The sequence below is a fragment of the Salmo salar genome, chromosome 02 (genome assembly GCF_965601325.2).
Source record: "Salmo salar chromosome 02, fSalSal1, whole genome shotgun sequence".
Classification (NCBI taxonomy): domain Eukaryota; kingdom Metazoa; phylum Chordata; class Actinopteri; order Salmoniformes; family Salmonidae; genus Salmo; species Salmo salar.
In genome coordinates this window covers 53707463-53727775 of record NC_138292.1, presented here as the reverse complement: position 1 = coordinate 53727775, position 20313 = coordinate 53707463, and the positions used below count along the sequence as shown (strand labels likewise).

Sequence of the window (20313 nt, the reverse complement as noted above, 5' to 3'; positions counted from 1 at the left end):
TAAATAATGTCCACCTGTGTGCAATCTGAGTGTCACAAGATCTGTCACATGATCTCAGTATATATACACCTGTTCTGAAAGGCCCCAGAGACTGCAACACCACTAAGCAAGGGGCACCACCAAGCAAGCGGCACCATGAAGACCAAGAAGCTCTCCAAACAGGTCAGGGATGAAGTTGTGGAGAAGTACAGATCAGGATTGGGTTATAAAAAAATATCTGAAACTTTGAACATCCCACAGAGTACCATTAAATCTATTATTAAAAATTGGAAAGAATATGGCACCACAACAAACCTGCCAAGAGAGGGCCGCCCACCAAAACTCACGGACCAAGCAAGGAGGGCATTAATCAGAGAGGCAACAAAGAGACCAAAGATAACCCTGAAGGAGCTGCCATCCGCCACACCGGAGATTGGAGTATCTGTCCATAGGATCACTTTAAGCCGTACACTCCACAGAGCTAGGCTTTACGGAAGAGTGGCCAGAAAAAAAGCCATTGTTTAAAGAAAAAAATAAGCAAATACATTTGGTGTTCACCAAAAGGCATGTGGGAGACTCCCCAAACATATGGAAGAAGGTACTCAGGTCAGATGAGACTCAAATTGAGCTTTTTGGCCATTGAGGAAAACGCTATGTCTGGCGCAAACCCAACACCTCTCATCACCCCGAGAACACCATCCCCAGCATGGTGGTGGCAGCATCATGCTGTGGGGATGTTTTTCATCGGCAGGGACTGGTAAACTGGTCAGCATTTAAGGAATGATGGATGGTGCAAAATACAGGGAAATTCTTGAGGGAAACCTGTTTCAGTCTTCCAGAGATTTGATACTGGGACAGAGATTCACCTTCCAGCAGGACAATGACTCTAAGCATACTGCTAAAGCAACACTCGAGTGGTTTAAGGGGAAACATTTTAAATGTCTTGGAATGGCCTAGTCAAAGCCCAGACCTCAATCCAATTGAGAATCTGTGGTATGACTTAAGGATTGCTGTACACCGACGGAACCCATCCAACTTGAAGGAGCTGGAGCAGTTTTGCCTTGAAGAATGGGCAAAAATCCCAGTGGCTGGATGTCAAGCTTATGGAGACATACCCCAAGAGACTTGCAGCTGTAATTGCTGCAAAAGGTGGCTCCACAAAGTATTGACTTTGGGGGGGGGGGGTGAACAGTTATGCACGGACAAGTTCTGTTTTTTTGTCTTCTTGTTTGTTTCACAATAAAAATTATTTTGCATCTTCAAAGTGGTAGGCATGTTGTGTAAATGAAATGATACAAACCCCCAAAAAATCTACACTGCTCAAAAAAATAAAGGGAACACTTAAACAACACAATGTAACTCCAAGTCAATCACACTTCTGTGAAATCAAACTGTCCACTTAGGAAGCAACACTGATTGACAATAAATTTCACATGCTGTTGTGCAAATGGAATAGACAACAGGTGGAAATTATAGGCAATTAGCAAGACACCCCCAATAAAGGAGTGGTTCTGCAGGTGGTGACCACAGACCACTTCTCAGTTCCTATGCTTCCTGGCTGATGTTTTGGTCACTTTTGAATGCTGGCGGTGCTTTCACTCTAGTGGTAGCATGAGACGGAGTCTACAACCCACACAAGTGGCTCAGGTAGTGCAGCTCATCCAGGATGGCACATCAATGCGAGCTGTGGCAAGAAGGTTTGCTGTGTCTGTCAGCGTAGTGTCCAGAGCATGGAGGTGCTACCAGGAGACAGGCCAGTACATCAGGAGACGTGGAGGAGGCCGTAGGAGGGCAACAACCCAGCAGCAGGACCGCTACCTCCCCCTTTGTGCAAGGAGGAGCAGGAGGAGCACTGCCAGAGCCCTGCAAAATGACCTCTAGCAGGCCACAAATGTGCATGTGTCTGCTCAAACGGTCAGAAACAGACTCTATGAGGGTGGTATGAGGGCCCGACGTCCACAGGTGGGGGTTGTGCTTACAGCCCAACACCGTGCAGGACGTTTGGCATTTGCCAGAGAACACCAAGATTGGCAAATTCGCCACTTGCGCCCTGTGCTCTTCACAGATGAAAGCAGGTTCACACTGAGCACATGTGACAGACGTGACAGAGTCTGGAGACGCCGTGGAGAACGTTCTGCTGCCTGCAACATCCTCCAGCATGACCGGTTTGGCAGTGGGTCAGTCATGGTGTGGGGTGGCATTTCTTTGGGGGGCCGCACAGCCCTCCATGTGCTCGCCAGAGGTAGCCTGACTGCCATTAGGTACCGAGATGAGATCCTCAGACCCCTTGTGAGACCATATGCTGGTGCGGTTGGCCCTGGGTTCCTCCTAATGCAAGACAATGCTAAACCTCATGTGGCTGGAGTGTGTCAGCATTTCCTGCAATAGGAAGGCATTGATGCTATGGACTGGCCCGCCCGTTCCCCAGACCTGAATCCAATTGAGCACATATGGGACATCATGTCTCGCTCCATCCACCAATGCCACGTTGCACCACAGACTGTCCAGGAGTTGGCGGATGCTTTAGTCCAGGTCTGGGAGGAGATCCCTCAGGAGACCATCCGCCACCTCATCAGGAGCATGCCCAGGCGTTGTAGGGAGGTCATACAGGCACGTGGAGGCCACACACACTACTGAGCCTCATTTTGACTTGTTTTAAGGACATTACATCAAAGTTGGATCAGCCTGTAGTGTGGTTTTCCACTTTAATTTTGAGTGTGACTCCAAATCCAGACCTCCATGGGTTGATAAATTGGATTTCCATTGATTATTTTTGTGTGATTTTGTTGACAGCACATTCAACTATGTAAAGAAAAAAGTATTTAATAAGATTATTTCATTCATTCAGATCTAGGATGTGTTATTTTAGTGTTCCCTTTATTTTTTTGAGCAGTGTATTTTAATTCTAGGTTGTATGGCAGCAAAATAGGAAAAATTGCAAGGGGGGTGAATACTTTTGCAAGCCACTGTATGTTTTTTTTTTAAAGGCAGCAAATGAGGCTGAATGAACTGTTTCGCTGCCAGACAAGGCTCCACTGAAAGCCAGGTGTAGCATTGGTAATGTGTTGGGACAGCTTTATGTAGGGCCTAACAGTTTGTGGGCACTGTTTGTCACCGTTATAGTGCAATTAATGTATTGTTTAGTGTTGTGTTGTGTAGTGGCTTTGCTGGTATGCATCCCACATATTTCATTATGATATAATATTTAAGTGTGATTGGAAATTAATAATTGAATGGTTATGAAATAGTTAATAACTATGTGGAGTATTATGTTTACACGGTGACCTTTCAGTTCTGCAATAATTAAATTACGTTTCTTTTGAATCATGGCATATTACAATAAATTAATGAACTATGCCAGTAGATTATATTGCAGGGGCACAGGTTATTATTAAAGAGTAGAATGGTGATTTTCTATTCCCTCGCCTTGATGCTTGACAATGTCTGTGTATGTTGAGAAGCTCTTTCAGTGGCTATACATTTTCAATTAAAATATTTGAATCAAGAGCCACGTGTCATAGATTAATCAGTTAATTTGGGAAATTTGGATTGTGGATTGTTTCAAATTAAAATGATTGAGGATTATTATAGACCTAAAGAGAAGTATGCAGTACAGTATCTTTTCGTTGCTCAGTTAACCAGCTGCTTGAATGGGAGACCAAGTGATGGCTCACTCTTCTAACTGACCTAAAAGAAGCCCCCAATTTACTTGAGTCACTTTCTATTAAGGTATCTTTACGTTTACTCGAGTATGGCAATTGGGTTCTTTTTCCACCATTTACGACTACTCAGTATTACTACAGCCAGTGCAGATGGATTTGGATGCAGACTATTCTCCGCTTGTACATGTACTCTGGTATGCTCTGCTTCCCAAGCAGTGGAAAAACCAAAAGCTCTTGTTGCATGCTGGGTAATATTCGGAGAGAGAAGGGGCCAAAGTAGGATCATCATAACCGGCTGACTCAACCTAGTTTTTTCAGTCAGAGCGAAAACACTTTGCTGTCTTGTTTTAAGTCTGACAAGTGTCCACTTCATCTGAACCATGGGAATGAATGGTCAAGATCTTAAGGTATGCCGAAATGTTTATTGGTACACTGCCAACCAACCCGGATACGATGAGACTAGCTAAAGCAAGCTAGCGAGAGACGGGAGAAGAACTTGATAGATAGATAGCTAACAGTTAACGTTAGCTACAAATGTCAGTGTATTAGCAAGATAGCTAGCGTCATAACTACCTAGCTAGTTAGTTACTTTGTCACTTCTGTCCTCATATCGAATCAATGTAGAACAAATATTTTCATAATTTAGCTTATTGCTAGTTAGCTATCCATTCGCATAGGCTACCAGGTTGTTGATATTAGCTTGCTAGCTACGCCATTTGTGCTGGCTAGTGGTAGCTAACTACACAGGCTACGTATCTAGGCTAACAGCCAGCTAGCTAGCTACCCCCTGCACTCCCCAGCTGATGGAGAGTACGGTGTATGCCAGCCATGGCCTGTTTTCCGTTCTAGCCTAAGCCTGGATGGCACGTATGGTAATTTAACTGTTAGTATAATGAAAATGATTTATTCAGCTAGCTAGTTAACTATCTGGTTAACGTAAGCTATTTGGCTAGCAACTAACTTGCTTTCAGTTTCTAGCTAGCTACCTAACCTGTCTTTGCTCGGCTAAAATTTTGTGAAATAGCTAGGTTGTGTGTAGTCGGCAACAAATTATCATAGGGAGGGTTGCGTGTTCTCTTTGTTTTGCTTTCCCAGAGGTTTCTAGATAGTGGTCTGTCATCACCTGTCAGTTTTAGGCTTGTTGAGTCTAATTTGGTGAATGAATAACTAGCTGGACAAGACATGGGGTTGGAGGACACCTGTTTCTGATGTGTCAATTAGTTAACAATGTTCTATTATAAACAGATTCATGTTGCATGAATGTTTTGACTCAAAACTGTACTTTCAGCGCTCTAGTCTGTATGCGAGTAAAGCACAATGTAGGCTTAAGAGTGCATTGTGCAAGTTCAGCCTTGAGCATCCAAAAAGAACATCAATATTTCTATGCCCTATGTCTGGTTTAGTGATGAATTCAAAATTGTCAAGGAAATGGATCACAGCTGGACAAAGAAATGGATCAGGCACAAAACGCCTAGGCCTATGCTCTAAATCTAATATTTCAAAAGGAGGCATTCTACATATCTTGACGGGCCTATGTCAATATACAAATACTACACACACACACACACACACACAACCCTTAGGTCAATGCAAACACAAATTGGGTACAAAGTTCATTGGTTGAAGTAATTAGGCCAGTTTAGATAAACACAACAAATATTTGTACTGATAAAATAAATGGTAGCTCATTTTCAGTTCTCATTTGCTACTATTTAGGTAGGTCATAAGAAATGAGTGCTCAACATTGTCTTTCGGGCCTTTTCTACATCACAACACCACTTCGCCATTATCACTTAATTACTGTCAATTTGAAAACAATCTGTCCACTCTTAGCCTGGAGAGCCTTGGTAATTTAATTTGGGTTTAAGGCTGAAGCAACACACCAGACAAAGAAAACAGCCTAGATCCTAGACTCCCCCAGAGACGGCTTCTAGGTCTTTAGGCTAACACATTGTCGTTTTGTAAATTCTGACCTTTTAGCCTTCAGAAATGTGTTTTTAAGAGGGAAATAGTGTAATTTCTTGCATTTATATGCCCTTCATTGTTTGGTCACACTGACTAGTGTCTTTACCTTCTAGGTGTAACCTCAAGGCGTACTGTGACTGCTTTAGGACCATGGAGCCGGACGTGATCCGCATGTACTCCTCCTCCCCACCCCCAATGGAGGACGGAGCTGAGGAAGAGGATGATGAGTTTGGGGACTTTGGGGGCTTCTCTGGAGTTCCGACCAGCACCAGCTTCAATGAGTTTGACACCCCAGCGACCTTCAACCAGACCCCAGCCTTGGCTGCCACTTCACCACCTGAACTCCTCAACAATGGAGGGGTGGTTGGGTTGTCAAACCTCAGTTCAGGTCCCGTGGGAAGGGGTCCCGTGGTCAAGCGCTCCAACTCCAAGTCAAATGGTATTGTGCCGGGAGGCTGCCAGTACGATAGTCCTTTAGAGAGAACTGTGAATGTGGAGGAGTTAAAAAAGCTTGCCGACCACACTCGAGCCAATAATCATTCTACCTCCCTGGACATATCTGGGAGGGGTCAGACTGACAACGTAGACAAGCCTGTCGATTGCAATGGTGGGGTCCCGGAAGTTCTGACCAACGGCTTTGCTACTTTTGAAATAAAGGGAATCACATCTTTGCAGAATTCGATCCGCTCTAAAAAGAAAGGAACCACCACAGAGTGTATAGATGACTGCCCTCCCAGCAGCCCTGAGGACGACTTTGCGGATTTCTCTGCTTTTTCTAATGCAGACGTTCAAGGACACTCCAGCGAGGTGACAAACCGCACCAGCGAGAACTTGGACAATCACAACCGGGACGAACGGCTGGCAGAGGACGCCTGCCAGCAACAGAGGCAGCAGGAGCACTCTAATGTAGAGCAGGGAATCAGGTCAGGGGACGTCGTCAGGGACACTCCCATTACAACTGGATCCAACGACATCGCTGGCTCTGATTCTCTATCGCACCTTGCTGAGGCTCGATACACTGACGAAGGCTTGAGCAACGGGGACGGGGGCTTTCAAAGAGACACTGCTAACTCTGAGCAAAGGAACGTAGAGCCGGACTTTGCACACAAGCACTCTGCTACTGAGGTGATTGTTAGTGAGGATTCTACCCAAGAGGTGGTTTGTGGCGAAGACTCTGTCTCCAAGGCACTTTATGTTGACGAACCGGTTGCCCAGAACGGTGTGGATTTGGAGCAGTCGGAAGAGGAGGCGGAAGAAGAGAAGGCAGATGTCAGTGAAAACAGGGGTTTGCCCGATACAGACGATGAAGATGGGAATGGCGAGCAAGCAGACGAGAAGCCTGGGTCCGGAAACGAAACAGAAACGGAGACTGAAACGTCTTTCGGCCGACCGCTGTCCACGGATGCCCTTGAGGAGTACGGCGACATCAGCACAACGGGCTCTGTGCCCTCGCCGCTGCTCCAAGAGGAGACGGCCACACCTGCCGACCACAGCCAACTGCTGGAGGACGATGACGGTGAAGACTTTGGTGACTTTGGAGACTTCGGGGATGTGGGCTCTTTTAGCGGACAGGGCTTTGCTGACTTTGACCAGCCAGAGTTGCAACTAGAGGAACAACCTGCACGTCCCACACAGGAACTAGTGGACGACGACAAAGACTTTGGTGAATTTGACGCCCCCAACAGCCACATTGGTGGTGGGAAGGAAATTGAGAATGAAGATGGGGGGAAGTTTGCGGATTTTCCCGGCAGCAACAGTTTTGCCGACTTTAGCTCAGCTCCTGTTGGTGCGGACCCTGATGCAGATGCTGGTTGGAATGCCTTTGATGAGCCTGAACAGGGTCAAGGGGAAGGCGATTCCTGGGCTGCATTTGGAGAGGAGCCAACCACCAATGCTCCTTTGGAAACGGGTGAAGACGAGTGGCAGGAGAGTGAACCTGTAGCAGCCCGTCCATCCAGCAGCCATCAGATCAGTAGAAGAGACAGTCAGTCTGTAAGTTTTTCTGTGCGAGTTTGACCACCCAGGGTTTGAACTCGGTTCTCCTGCGCACCACAATAACATATTACGCCTCTGAGCTAAAGGCAAGAGAACTCCTCACGCAAGTGTGTTTCTGAACCACCTCTGTAGCATTCAGAAATGTAGCATACTTGACAGGAAAGTAGTGGTGTTTTAAAAACCCCTCTTTCAGTAATCGAAGGTGCCCTATTGAATGTTGTTGTATTGCACTATCCAGGAAAAGTATGCTCAATGACACTTTTAGGGAAATTCTGACGCTCTCATGACGTTTATCACTAGAGTAGTAGAGAGCCGTACACCTGCCCTCCCTTAGGAATGTGACCAGGCAGGGAATTCCACCTTTTCAAGTACATACCATTTAACAATGCCTTGTCCTTGCTATTGGAGTCAAGCGCTACAATTTATTAAAGATTTGAAATGTGTTGATTGAATCACATCAGTGTCAGTCATTGTTGGACATAATAGAATACAGCTTTATTGTCTATCGAAACAGAAATTAATATTTGAGCTGTCTATTGTATTGTGCATCCCCTGTCCAGCAATGCAGGCTAACTGCCAGCTGCCACACGTGGTAACAGAAGACTTATTCAACCTGTATCTTATTCAACAATATTGATTGTTATTACGTGTTTGTTATATCACTGAACCAGTCTTATTCAACAATGTTGGTCGTTATCATGTGTTTGTTATACCAGGCGGTGCTGTGCAGTCGGCTGGAGAAGCTTTTTCTGGAAATTTTCCCCGACGCACCTGCTCCGCAGGTGAGGGTGGAGGTGGTCCCCCTCAAAACCCTGCTGGAGCCTCCTGCGAGGTTACAGCAGGAAGAGCATGAAATTATGAGTGGTGTGCCAGACAATGGGTGAGAGAAATACCTCCCTTTTTAATTAGGGGTGGGACGATATCAGTATTGTATGGAAAATATTGTGTACTATGGCTTGGAAAATAAACAAATGTGACTGGATGACAACATAATGACGTTTGTTTCCAACATTAGGGCTGTTTTCCTAAAGCAATTAAACCGCTTCGTGTTTTGTTTCCTTGCCATGATACTAACGAGTATCGGGATGCTAGTTTTGTCTCAACCCTAATATCCCATAACTACACACAATCTCATCAATACACAGAAAGACTGGTTTGCTCTCTTTTTTATACAACAGAAATATACTGTTACTGTGTCTGTATACTATGCAGTCAAGAATATTTGCGTACTACTGTGACGCATTTTCTTTTAACGTTCCTGCTTTGTCATCGGTGTCCGTTGCTACAGGGCCGGGGGGGACGTGTTGTGGAGGCAACTGCTGGACATCCACGAGGCATTTGGCCTGCGGCACCAGTGGGGCGGCTCGCACAGCAACAAGACACTACTCTGCTCCCTGGGCATCGACATTAGAAACATTGTGAGTTCTGCGGCCAGTCAGAAGTCATCACATTGACTGTATCCCAAATGCCACCCTATTCCCTATATAGTGCACTACTTTTGACCAGAGCACATAGGGTGCCATTTGGGACATGCCATTCTCCCCCTTTCTGTGACCTTGTCTTTTTTTATTAATGGCTCTGTGAAAAAAAACACTAACTGTGATTGTATTTCAGATGTATTGCGAGAATGTTTTGACTTTTCGTCTGTCAAATGGAAAAAGGCTGTTTGTAAGACTATTTGCAGCAGAGAGAGGAGGAATGATTGTGAAATGTGTTCTGTGTTTCCCCATAGCTGTTCACAGGTCAGAAGAAGCAGCCAGTGATAGTTCCCATGTATGCTGCCAGCCTGGTGAGTTAACTATACGCTGCAAGGATGTATTCATCTCCCCCTTCAAACCACCCACTCGCTCCCTCAATTGTTTTTGCCCTTCTCGAGGAAACGGACCAAGAGACAAATGAACTCAGGGATTATAAAATAAAACATTTTCTGGTGACATTTTTGTCAACTGGTTGCAAAATGTTTTTTACTGACACGTCCTACAAATGTATGGTTGCAACATTCTGGGAACCTTCCCAAAATTCCCAGGTTTTAACCAGAATTGTTCAACCCTATACACATACCATTATTTAGTACGTTTAGGATGTAACCCTGCCTCTCTGTTACCTAGGGCATGCTGGAACCCACCAAAGAGCCAGTAAAACCCATATCAGCGGCAGAGATGATCACGTCCATAGCACAACAAGTACCTCCAGTGGCCCCAGCAGAGATCATAAGCACTAGTCTACCAGACACAGCCCAGGTTGGACTCCTACATTGAATCACTATGGTCCTTTTGGGGCACAATGTTTGGAATTTAGATCTTTTATGTTTTGTGATTTTTCAGGCCTTTTTAGATGCATTTCTTCTCATCAGTAGTCATATGAGTATATACCAGGGCTCTCCAACCCTGATCCTGGAGAGCTACCATCCTGTAGCTTTTCAACCCTAATCTAGCACACCTGATTCTAATAATTAGTTGGTTGATCAGCAGAACCAGGTTAGTTACAACTGGGGTTGGAGCGAAAACCTAGAGGAGGGTTGCTCTCCAGGAACAGGGTTGGAGACCCCTGGTGGTATATACTGTATTGCAGAGGAGGCTGGTGGGAGGAGCTATATGAGAACGGGCTCATTGTAATGACTGGAATGGCATAAATGGAACCGTGTCAAACATATGGATCCACATGTTTGACTCTGTTCCCTTATTCCATTTCAGCCTTTACAATGAGCCCGTCCTCCTATAGCTCCTCCCACCAGCCTCCGCTGCTGTATTGGCTGTAAGGCCAATTGTCACAACTGTATACAATGAATGTAGAGTGTGTGTTTTTATGTGTTCTACAGTAATTGGTTTAATGTACAACCTGAGGTGCTTTTCAAACAAGTTGGATAAATTATTATGCTAGGGCAGGTATTCCCAAACTTGGGTACGTGCAATGCCGTCGGGGCTACGCCAAATAAAAATGTGCAACTTTTTTTTATTTTTATTCTTCACATTTTCAAACAGTACATTTATATTTTCCAACGGGGCTATACATTTGAGTGATTTATTTATTTATTTTTTCTCCGTCTGAGTAGCCTCGTTTCACTGCCACAAATAAAATTAAACCATCTAGTGTTCAGCGAAATAACAACACAATGTCAAATACAGGTAGCCCAGTCAAATAATTAACATCCAATCACATTCTGTTACTCTCTCGCGAGAAACCTTCACTCTTGCACAGACATTTAGAAACTAAACATGACAATTTGAAAAATAAGCCACGGGATTTTTTTGAGTGAGAATAAAGACGACTTTCGAGTAGTAAGACATGTATAAAAGCAACAGATAACATTAATAAGAAGGGGCTAGAAGCGTCTTATATGGTGTGCTACCGAGTGGCTAGGACAGGCAAGCCCCATACTATTGTGGAGGACTTCATTCTTCCTGCTGCCGTGGATATGGCTGGGACAATAGGCCAAAAAAACTTCACAGACAATTCCTTCAAATAACACTGTTTCACGACACATCAGTGACATGGCAGGGGATGTTTTGAAACAATTACTGCTTCGCATACAAGCCAGTGAATTATATGCGTTACAGCTGGATGTGTCAAAAGACGTGATGGGCCTGGCACAGCTCCTGGTATATATCCGTTACGTTTATGGGGGGTCAATTAAGGAAGACATCCTCTTCTGCAAACCAAGACAATATGAGAGGATATTTTTTAAGTACTGGACAGCTTTGTGACATCAAATGGACTTTGGTGGTCAAGATGTGTTGGTATCTGTACTGATGGCACAAAAGCCATGACAGGGAGACATAGTGGAGTGGTAATGCGCGTGCAAGCAGTTGCTCCCGACGCCACTTGGGTACACTGCAGCATCCACCGAGAGGCTCTTGCTGCCAAGGGAATGCCTGACAGCTTGAAAGACGTTTTGGACAGTACAGTGAAAATGGTTAACTTTGTTAAAACAAGGCCCCTGAACTTGTGTATTTTCTACATTATGCAGTGATATGGGCAGCGACCATGTAACGCTTTTACAATGTACAGAAGTGCGCTGGTTATCAAGGGGCAAAGTATAGACATGTTTTTTGAATTGAGAGATGAGCTTAAAGTTTTCTTTACTGACCATAATTTTCACTTGTCTGACCGCTTGCATGATGACGAGTTTCCCACACGACTGGCCTATCTGGGTGATGTTTTTTCTCACCTGAATGATCTGAATCTAGGATTACAGGGATCTTCCGCAACTATATTCAATGTGCGGGACATAATTGAGGCTATGATTAAGAAGTTGGAGCTCTTTTCTGTCTGCATTAACAAGGACATCACACAGGTCCTTCCATGATTGTTTGTGTGCAAATGAACTCAAGCTTACGGACAATGTCAAATGTGAAATAGTTTACCTGAGTGAGCTGAGTGCGCAATTACGCAGGTATTTTCCCGAAACGGACAACACAAACAACTGGATTCGTTATCCTGTTCATGCCCTGCCTCCAGTACACTTACCGATATCTGAACAAGAGAGCTTCATCGAAATTGCAACAAGCGGTTGCATGTAATTGAATCAGAAGCCACTGCCAGATTTCTGGATAGGGCTGCGCTCAGAGTATCCGGCCTTGGAAAATCGCGCTGTTAAGACAGTGATGTCCCTTGCAACCACGTATCTATGTGAGAGTGGATTCTAAATACAGGCACAGACTGTGTGTGGAAAATGATTTAAGACTGACTCTCTCCAATACAGCATTGCAGCGTTATGTGCATCCTTTCAAGCACACCCTTTCTTTTTAACCTGTGGTGAGTTATTCACCATTTATGATGAACAAACAAGGTTTATGTAAGATGGCTAAATAAAGAGCAAAATTATTGATTATTATTATTTGTGCCCTGGTTCTAGAAGAGCTCTTTGTCACTTCCCACAAGCCGGGTTGTGACACAAAAACACTCATTCTTATGTTTAATAAATGTATCATATAGTGTGTGTTGCAGGCTTACAATGATGGCAAAAAAAAACATTTGAGAGTGCGCTGACCCTGGTGCTAGAGGGGGTACGCAGCTGGAGGTTGAATGTTTTGAAGGGGTACGGGACTATAAAAAGTTTGGGAACCACTGGGCTAGAGAATACTAAGGTTGAGTTCCTGCCTCACAAGATGCACAGGCATTGCATCAACCAATGGTAGCGTGCCACGTCATCGACTGTGCAGCCGGGCATCAGATGGCTCTGTCATGGGTTGCGTTCCCCTGCTGGGACGTTACATGCATCATCCAATGGTTGGGTGCCACATCTTCGACTGTGTCATCGACTGACAGATTGCTATAACATATGATGTTGGTTAGCTGATACATAAAATACCTATCCAGGCATTGTAATATTTGGCAAGCGTCAGCAACGCCTTGGCAGAGAAACGTGCCCATGAATTGGTAAGCTGATTTGTTAAATACCTATCCAGGCGTTGTAAGATATGGCATTGGTCCGCAATGTAGTCTGGTAGGAACTCAACCTTAGACTGCTGAGTTGTTATAAGGGTAGAAGCAAGTGGAGGCTGCTGAGGGAAGGATGGCTCATATTAATGACTGGAACAGAGTGAATGGAAGGCCAAGTGTTTGATGTACCAAGTGTTTGATGTATTTGATACCGTTCCACTGATTCCTCGAGCCCGTCCTCCCTAATTAAGTTGCCACTAACCTCCTGTGGTAGAAGCAGACCATTAGCAGGCTTCCTGACCACCTGCATAGGCAAATCACCTGTTGACAAAGCTGTTCACTTTTACTGAGTGTCACCACCCTCTTCTGAGCTTGTTTGTTCCTCCTCACCAGGAAGTGCTCCCGCCCGTCCAGTTTGACTGGAGCAGCAGTGGCCTTACTAACCCCCTGGACGGTAGGTCCCTCCCCCAAACCACCTGCTGAGATAATGAACCATTGTCCCCATTGGCTCTATCTAGAGCTAGCCTATTCCTTTTTTCCACCACTCCATCTGTTTTGTCCAAACACACAAGCAGCCTAGACCTCTTTTTGCCTGATGTCTTCCATTAACTTCCATTGGACAACATCATTTTATGTTTACTTCATCAACCATTGGTCATTACATGTTATAGTTTTACACAGAGTTACGTGAATTTTGTTTTAAAGACTATAGTATAAGATTACAGCCAATTCTTATCCACATGCTCCAAGTTTTTGTGTATTTCATTGCCATATTGGACCATTTCTGATTTCAGTTGTCATATCCACATGCATAAAATATATTTATCTCATCAAATCTTCTCCTTATGCCTTTTGTTGTTAGCAACAAATCATTTAGGTAAATTGCAAAATAATTTGTTCTGCACGGTTCATGCTACAAAGCCATGATGGCCATTCATGCTTCAAAATGTCAATGCAGATTTTTCATTAACCTCTAGATAGAATCTCACAGCATTTTCTCATTAACACAGCTACGTCAGTTAGCTTGCCCTGGGTCATGTTCATTAGGCATCAAATGGAATAAAACGGGGGGACTACCTGAATTTAAGAAACTCCTGGAGTTTCATATTTTTCAGTTGCAAAATGTTTTCAAACCTTTCGCGCCTACTGAACACGACCCCTGTGCTTTCTTTGTAACTAATAATAATGACCAGCTCAGCTGCATGTCTTTTTAAGTGCGTCTCTTTCCTGACTTCTTCTCTGTGTTATAACCCACTGCCGCCTCGGTCTGCCTGTCCGCTATGTTGAATGTCAAGCGAGCGGAGGCTCGTCTCTGCTCAACCTCGATTTCTTTGGGCCCGTGGAGGACTCTGGCCCTAGCAGCTCCACCTCCATCCCAGGTCAGCACAGGAAACTCCAACCCCCTGACTGCCAGATTCTTTTTTCATAAACTTGTCTGAATCCCAAATTGACCGTTTGCCTCTACACCCTATGCAGAGACCGGAGAGGATTGGATAGGGGAAAAACAATACAGTGTTAATTCCACCTATCTAATCATAAGGCAAGGTTGACCTACTATCATATATGGCTTACACCGATTGAATCCTCAGGGATCTTCACAGGTACACAGGGTGTAGAGGTCTAGGAGTCCATTTGGGATAAGGCCTTTCCCCGATTCCTTGTGTCCTCTTACCTCTGTCAAAATGCACTGGGGGAGGTCAGAGAGGAGGAAGCTTGGATCTTCCCCAATGAGTTTTGGGAAAGAGGCGAGGACTGAAGGATGATGCGAGGAATGATGATTATGAAAGAGCCTCTGCCGTACTCAGTTTTCTCTTCTACTATTTGTTTTAGATTTCTTCTGGTCTTTGCTAAGATACTGACCTCACTAAATCAAGGTTTTATTTTGTCTGTGTGTTAATATTACCAATTGAATCAAACCCTGAATCAGAATATCTACCAAAATATTTGGGAATTGGCTACACTGAAGTTTAATAAAGTGCACCCCCCTCCCTTGTACTGAGTGGAATAGTAGACCGTGTAGCTCCCTATTCCCTATATAGTGTACAACTTTTGACCAAAGTAGTGCACTATATAGGGGATAGGCTGCCATTTGGGACATATCCAATATAATGTGTTTGTGTGGTTAGGTGTGGACCCGGAGCTGTATGAGCTAACCACCGCTAAACTGGACTCCAGTGGCTCTGGGACCCGTGTGGCTGACGCCTTTGCCCGCCTTATGTCTACTATGGAGAAGACCAGCACCTCTACCAGGTTGGTCTATTTCTGCACCTCAAAAAAAATTCGGGGGGAAGGTGCTTGAAATGAACCCCCCCCCCCCCCCCCCTTAAAAAAAAAATCTACTTTCATAAATCATATCTTGAAATTCATAACATACTAACTGCCTCTGTAGCACACATTTTTACGCAAGCTACTTACAGTGCCTCCTAAAGACATGATTGACATAGGGAAAAGAGTATGGGCTATCAGCTGAACGTTGATGACTGGTGTAAATCTGCTAGTTAGGTAGCTCAATTATTATTTTACTCATTGTGATTTAACTTCAATACTCTTAATAACTTCATAATATAGCCTAATATTCATAATCTTCTAACTCATGATAAATGGCTGGCTGGCTAGTGGCTTGTGTGGATATTTTAGTATATGGTGTTTAGTTAGAATCTAGACTACCTGTGTGTTCAGTGCTTAATTTGTAAATTAGGAGGTGCCGGAACAAAAAGTGAGTGCGGGGGGTGACCTGGGACCTCTGAGGTACCAGAGCGCATTATATATATTTTTTAGCCTTTTTTATGATAAAGTATTGCCTGCGTATCATTGTATTTACGTAGTGGCATAGAGCAGTAGAGGCGCTTACAGAAGTTGCACACATGGGGACCATTTTTAGTAGACTAGGGTCTGAGAGATGATGTGCCTTTTTTATAAACACATTTCATGCAATTCTACATAATTTTAGATGGCTGGTGGCAGTCTTTTTTACATATCGCACAAATTATTAAATTGACAGGCTACTAAACTGAGCATCAGAGATCAATAAAAATGACCTTGTCTTGAATCCATCAATAGCTTAGGACTAGGTGAATGGAGATACATTTGTACAATATGAGGAGGAAATTATAGTCCTAAAACGGGGTGGCGAACTTGACGACTTGGTGCGGTGGGTTCAAAAACGAAATAAAAGGGCAATTGGCGAGTGGGAGGGAAAAGGGGGGGCAGGTGATCAGGCACAGGTAGACCGCTATCTGAGCACATGCCTGTATGCATGACTAAGTCGCTTTGGATCAAAACGTCTGCTAAATGGCATATATTATAAATGGCACCCTATTCCCTTTATAGTGCACTACCTTTCACCAAAAGTAGTGCACTATAAAGGGAATAGGGTGCCATTTGGGATGTGACCAGAGTCAATTGCACCCCCTTGGAGATGAGAATAGCAAAACAATACAAATCTAACACAACCATCATCTCACTCCCAAACATTAAATCAAGTTTTATTTGTCACATGCGCCGAATACAACTGGTGTAGACTTTACAGTGAAATGCTTGCTTACGTGCCATTCCCAACAATGCAGAGTTTAAAAAAGAAAGTAGTAACACAAGGAATAGAATGGAGATATATACAGGGAGTACCAGATCAGTGTGCAGTAATTGGGTAAGCAATGATGCTATAAAGAGGATAACATTAATATATTTGCCATTAGTTAGAGCTAATACTTTTAAGTCAAAAGTTAGTTAAATGGTGAACAGACACAACCCTGGTATTTATAGACATGCATGGCTGGAATGGCTTTAATTGAACCATCTAGTGGGGACCCTTTGAAACAGTTGGTCTACTAGATGGAGACAGATTTTCTAACGTCACTGTCGGAAGCCCTTACATTTAATTTGTTTTAATTTCATTTTTAATTTACCCTTTATTGAACTAGGCAAGTCAGTTAAGAACAAATTCTTATTTACAATGTCAGCCAAAACCCGGGCGACACTGGGCCTATTGTGCGCCGCCCTATGGGACTCCCAATCAAGGCCGGATGTGATACAGCCTGGATTCGAACCAGGGACTGTAATGATGCCTCTTGTACTGAGATGCAGTGCCTTAGACCGCTGCGCCACTCAGGAGCGCTAAAAATAGTCCACCCCAGATGGGACTCGAACCCACAATCCCTGGCATAGGAGGCCAGTGCCTTATCCATTAGGCCACTGGGGTGCGTGCATAAGTATGCAGACATGATGCATATGAGGGCTAGACAAACACATCTGTAGTAGCAGCCATAGAGAGCTTGCTACATCTTGGCTTTCTCAATTCTCTTTCCTTGATTCCTCGTGTTCCCTTTTTCTCCCCTCTGACCTTCTCCAATGCGTCTTGAGAAGGTGAGGAAAGACACATGAGAAAGAGGCGAAGACCATTAGAATCTGACTGTGGCTCATTCATTTAGTGAAGGGGGAAGGATGAAGGAATGTGTTCCTATTCCATTTGCACCTTGGTCAAAAGTAATGCACCACAAAGGGAATATGGTGCTATTTGGGATACATTGTGTGTGTGTGTGTTCTCCAATAAAAATGGTGTCCCTCTCCTCTCTGACTCTGCAGAAAGCCCCGGAAAGAGGAGAACCTAAGTGAGGAGACGTTGAAGGTGATTGCAGGGCTACCAGACCTGTCCTTCATGCAGGCCAAGGTGCTGATGTTCCCCACCACGCTGACCCCCCTGGGCTGCTCCTCTGACCCTGACCCCACACTCGACTGATCCGCCCGAACACCATCAATGCCCTCCTCTTCTCCTCCTCATCACTGTCTGTCATTCTATCACTATATCATGAAGTTATCCTTTTTTGCTTCCATGCCATCATCCTTTTGTCATTTTCTCCCTTTTTATTTGTTCTTTTCAGTTTTAATCTTTTTAATTAAGTGAAGCATTTACCGACTTGTCCTTGTGAATGGAGAATGTTTAGTCAGACCTGGACTAGGCTAAGCCTGTAAAGCGAAGCTTTGTCAATAGCAGAGCAAGAGAACATATTAAAGCAGTTTAACTTCTAGATCAAGGTCCTAGAGAGAGGCCGCTTGTTTATGATAGGAGAATCAATGTGTACATAATCAGGGACGAATTGTGTTGGTTTTCGAAGGTGGCTTTTACGTTTCTCATTGTGGTGGGCGTGTGTCAATGTTTGTCTTTGTGAGGAAATGAAACACTGGTTGAACCTCTTCAAAGCGAGGCTTGAATAAAGTGAAGTGGGATATACACTGAGTGTAGAAACCATTAGGAACACTTTCCTAATATTGAGTTGCACCTCCTTTTGCCCTCAGAACAGCCTCAATTCATCGGGTTATGGACTCTACAAGGTGTCGAAAGCGTTCCACAGGGATGCTGGCCCAATGCATCCCACAGTTGTCAAGTTGACTGGCACCCATATACACAATCCATGTCTCAATTGTCTCCAGGCTTAAAAATCCTTCTTTAACATTTCATCTACACTGATGGAAGTGGATTTAACAAGTGACATCAATAAGGGATCATAGCTTTCACTTGTATTCACCTGGTCAGTCTGTCATGGAAAGAGCAGGTAGTCCTAATGTTTTGTACACTTAGTGTGTGTGTGTATGTATGTATGTATATATATATATATACACACACACACACACACACACACACACGTGTGTGTGTGTGACTTGAAACCACACTGCCTGCGAAATCCAGCTGAATGTTTTTTTTCCCCCTTGTGTTAATGTCCTTTTTTTTTTGTCCTTTTACACAAGGCCTAGATTTGATTCTTAACCCATGGCTAAAACTGCGCTGTTAATGTATGCTCATTCGTTAAGCGATTTAACTGTAGCCAGTTTTTATTATGTCTCCCATTGGTGTAGTCCAACAGCCATGAAAATGGCGCTATGTCACAGACGACTGCGTTTTGTGTTGAATTCTATTCTTGGAGCTTTATTCTGTTTTGTGGACGGGTGGTAAAAAGAGGGGAATCATGGTTTAAACCACTGACAGATAGTCATTCATATAATTTCAATCGTTATATCAGTATAGCTGGTCTGAGTGAAGGTCAGCCTACATTACAAGGGAATAAGGGACCAATTTCTGCTTCCATGTGTCTGGTTATACACTTATGAAGTTTTTTTTGTTTGTTTTGCTGACATTTACCAATTTTCTTTTGTTATACCACTGTCAACCTGTTCCCAGGAGGATTTTGCACATTGTAAAGATAAAATGGATGTAATCATAGTTCACTGTGGCTTTAGACTGTGTACTATGGACTGTAAAATGTATGGGGAAAATTCCTATGGAAAAAATGAATGACTTGAAGAGCCTGTGAAAAGGTTAACATGCATGTCCGGGTTCTTTTCAGACTTTAAGTGTGTAAATTTACTTTTAGTGTACACAAGAAATTAAAATAATTTAAGAGAAAGTGCTCAGTGGTCCTTCATGCTTCATTATTTCTCCACAAGGAATGAATGAACAATGAATTCATACAAACTTCTCTTGTGCATTTTATATTTATTAATTCCCTAAAACTCTTCTCCATTAAGTGGGCCTCATTTAAAACCAGGCCTAGAGAAACCATTTTCATATACGGTTTTAATTCATAGCCATTGGGCTTGGTCACAGATCTGAAAGGGAAAGTATGGGTAGCAGTGTGGTCTTACGAAGAGAACACGACACACTGGACTTGGGGCCAGGACTCCAGCCAGCTTGTTTTAGACGTAGTTAGCCAGACTACTGAAAATCCAATGCTTGGAATGTCTAGGGGTCCAAGGACTGCCCAAAATAGTCCATAACCTGTGTACAGAAGACATGCAAGTAAGAGTAAGCATAGACAGGTGATTAGGTATGTACCTTGAGGCAGGCAGCTTAGTTTCTGAACTTTGACCGGCAATGCTGACCACCTGGGGTGATGGCAAGTATATTAAAGAAATCAAAAAGGTCCGTCAAAGCGACTTGGGTCCCACATCGGTTCAATCCGGTTTGATGTGGAGGAGCAGAACAAACAACCAGGTCCAACCCCCTCACCTCCTCAAAGGGGTTTCGAAAAGGACAGGAGTCAAGGGCCTTTGCTCAATTCCTGTGTCTTCTCACCTCCTTTTGACATTTTCAAAAGTAATGAGGTAGCGTCGACAGAAATGTGCTTGTTTGAAATTAGATGGTCCTTAACTCGCGTGTCATTTTATTGATAAAACAATAGCATAGTTTTTAAACGTGCATGATTTTCTACTCCGACAATCAACAGCTGATTCAAAGTGGTTGTGGCAGATAACGCTTCTGTTGTGGGATACATTGATATCACACACTCGAACCACACCACCACATCGGTTTCCGGGTTACAGAGGACAGACTTTTGCC

General features: G+C 43.9%; 1 protein-coding gene and 1 non-coding gene across 3 annotated transcripts; one reads left to right on the top strand and one right to left on the bottom strand.

Moving 5' to 3' along the window:
* Positions 1-3868: 3868 nt before the first annotated feature.
* On the top strand, positions 3869-19384 carry LOC106585894 (aftiphilin). 2 transcript variants are annotated; one of them, XM_014172621.3, is made up of 10 exons: positions 3869-4048; positions 5720-7598; positions 8318-8481; positions 8890-9019; positions 9334-9390; positions 9710-9841; positions 13377-13437; positions 14279-14362; positions 15110-15233; positions 17565-19384. In XM_014172621.3, the coding sequence occupies exons 1-10, from the start codon at positions 4032-4034 to the stop codon at positions 17716-17718; spliced, it is 2802 nt and encodes a 933-aa protein (XP_014028096.2). In that variant the 5' UTR covers positions 3869-4031; the 3' UTR covers positions 17719-19384. The 2 variants fall into 2 exon arrangements, with proteins under 2 accessions (XP_014028096.2, XP_014028106.2); XM_014172631.3 differs by lacking the exon at positions 14279-14362.
* Positions 17109-17181, bottom strand: trnar-ccu (transfer RNA arginine (anticodon CCU)). Its single transcript has one exon. It is a non-coding gene; the product is annotated as a tRNA-Arg (tRNA).
* Positions 19385-20313: the final 929 nt, after the last annotated feature.

Excerpts from the sequence above, each read along its gene's own strand:
- LOC106585894 (XM_014172621.3), top strand. Across the intron at positions 9,020-9,333 it reads GCATCGACATTAGAAACATT|CTGTTCACAGGTCAGAAGAA; the intron begins GTGAGTTCTGCG and ends GTTTCCCCATAG. Across the intron at positions 14,363-15,109 it reads CAGCTCCACCTCCATCCCAG|GTGTGGACCCGGAGCTGTAT; the intron begins GTCAGCACAGGA and ends TTGTGTGGTTAG.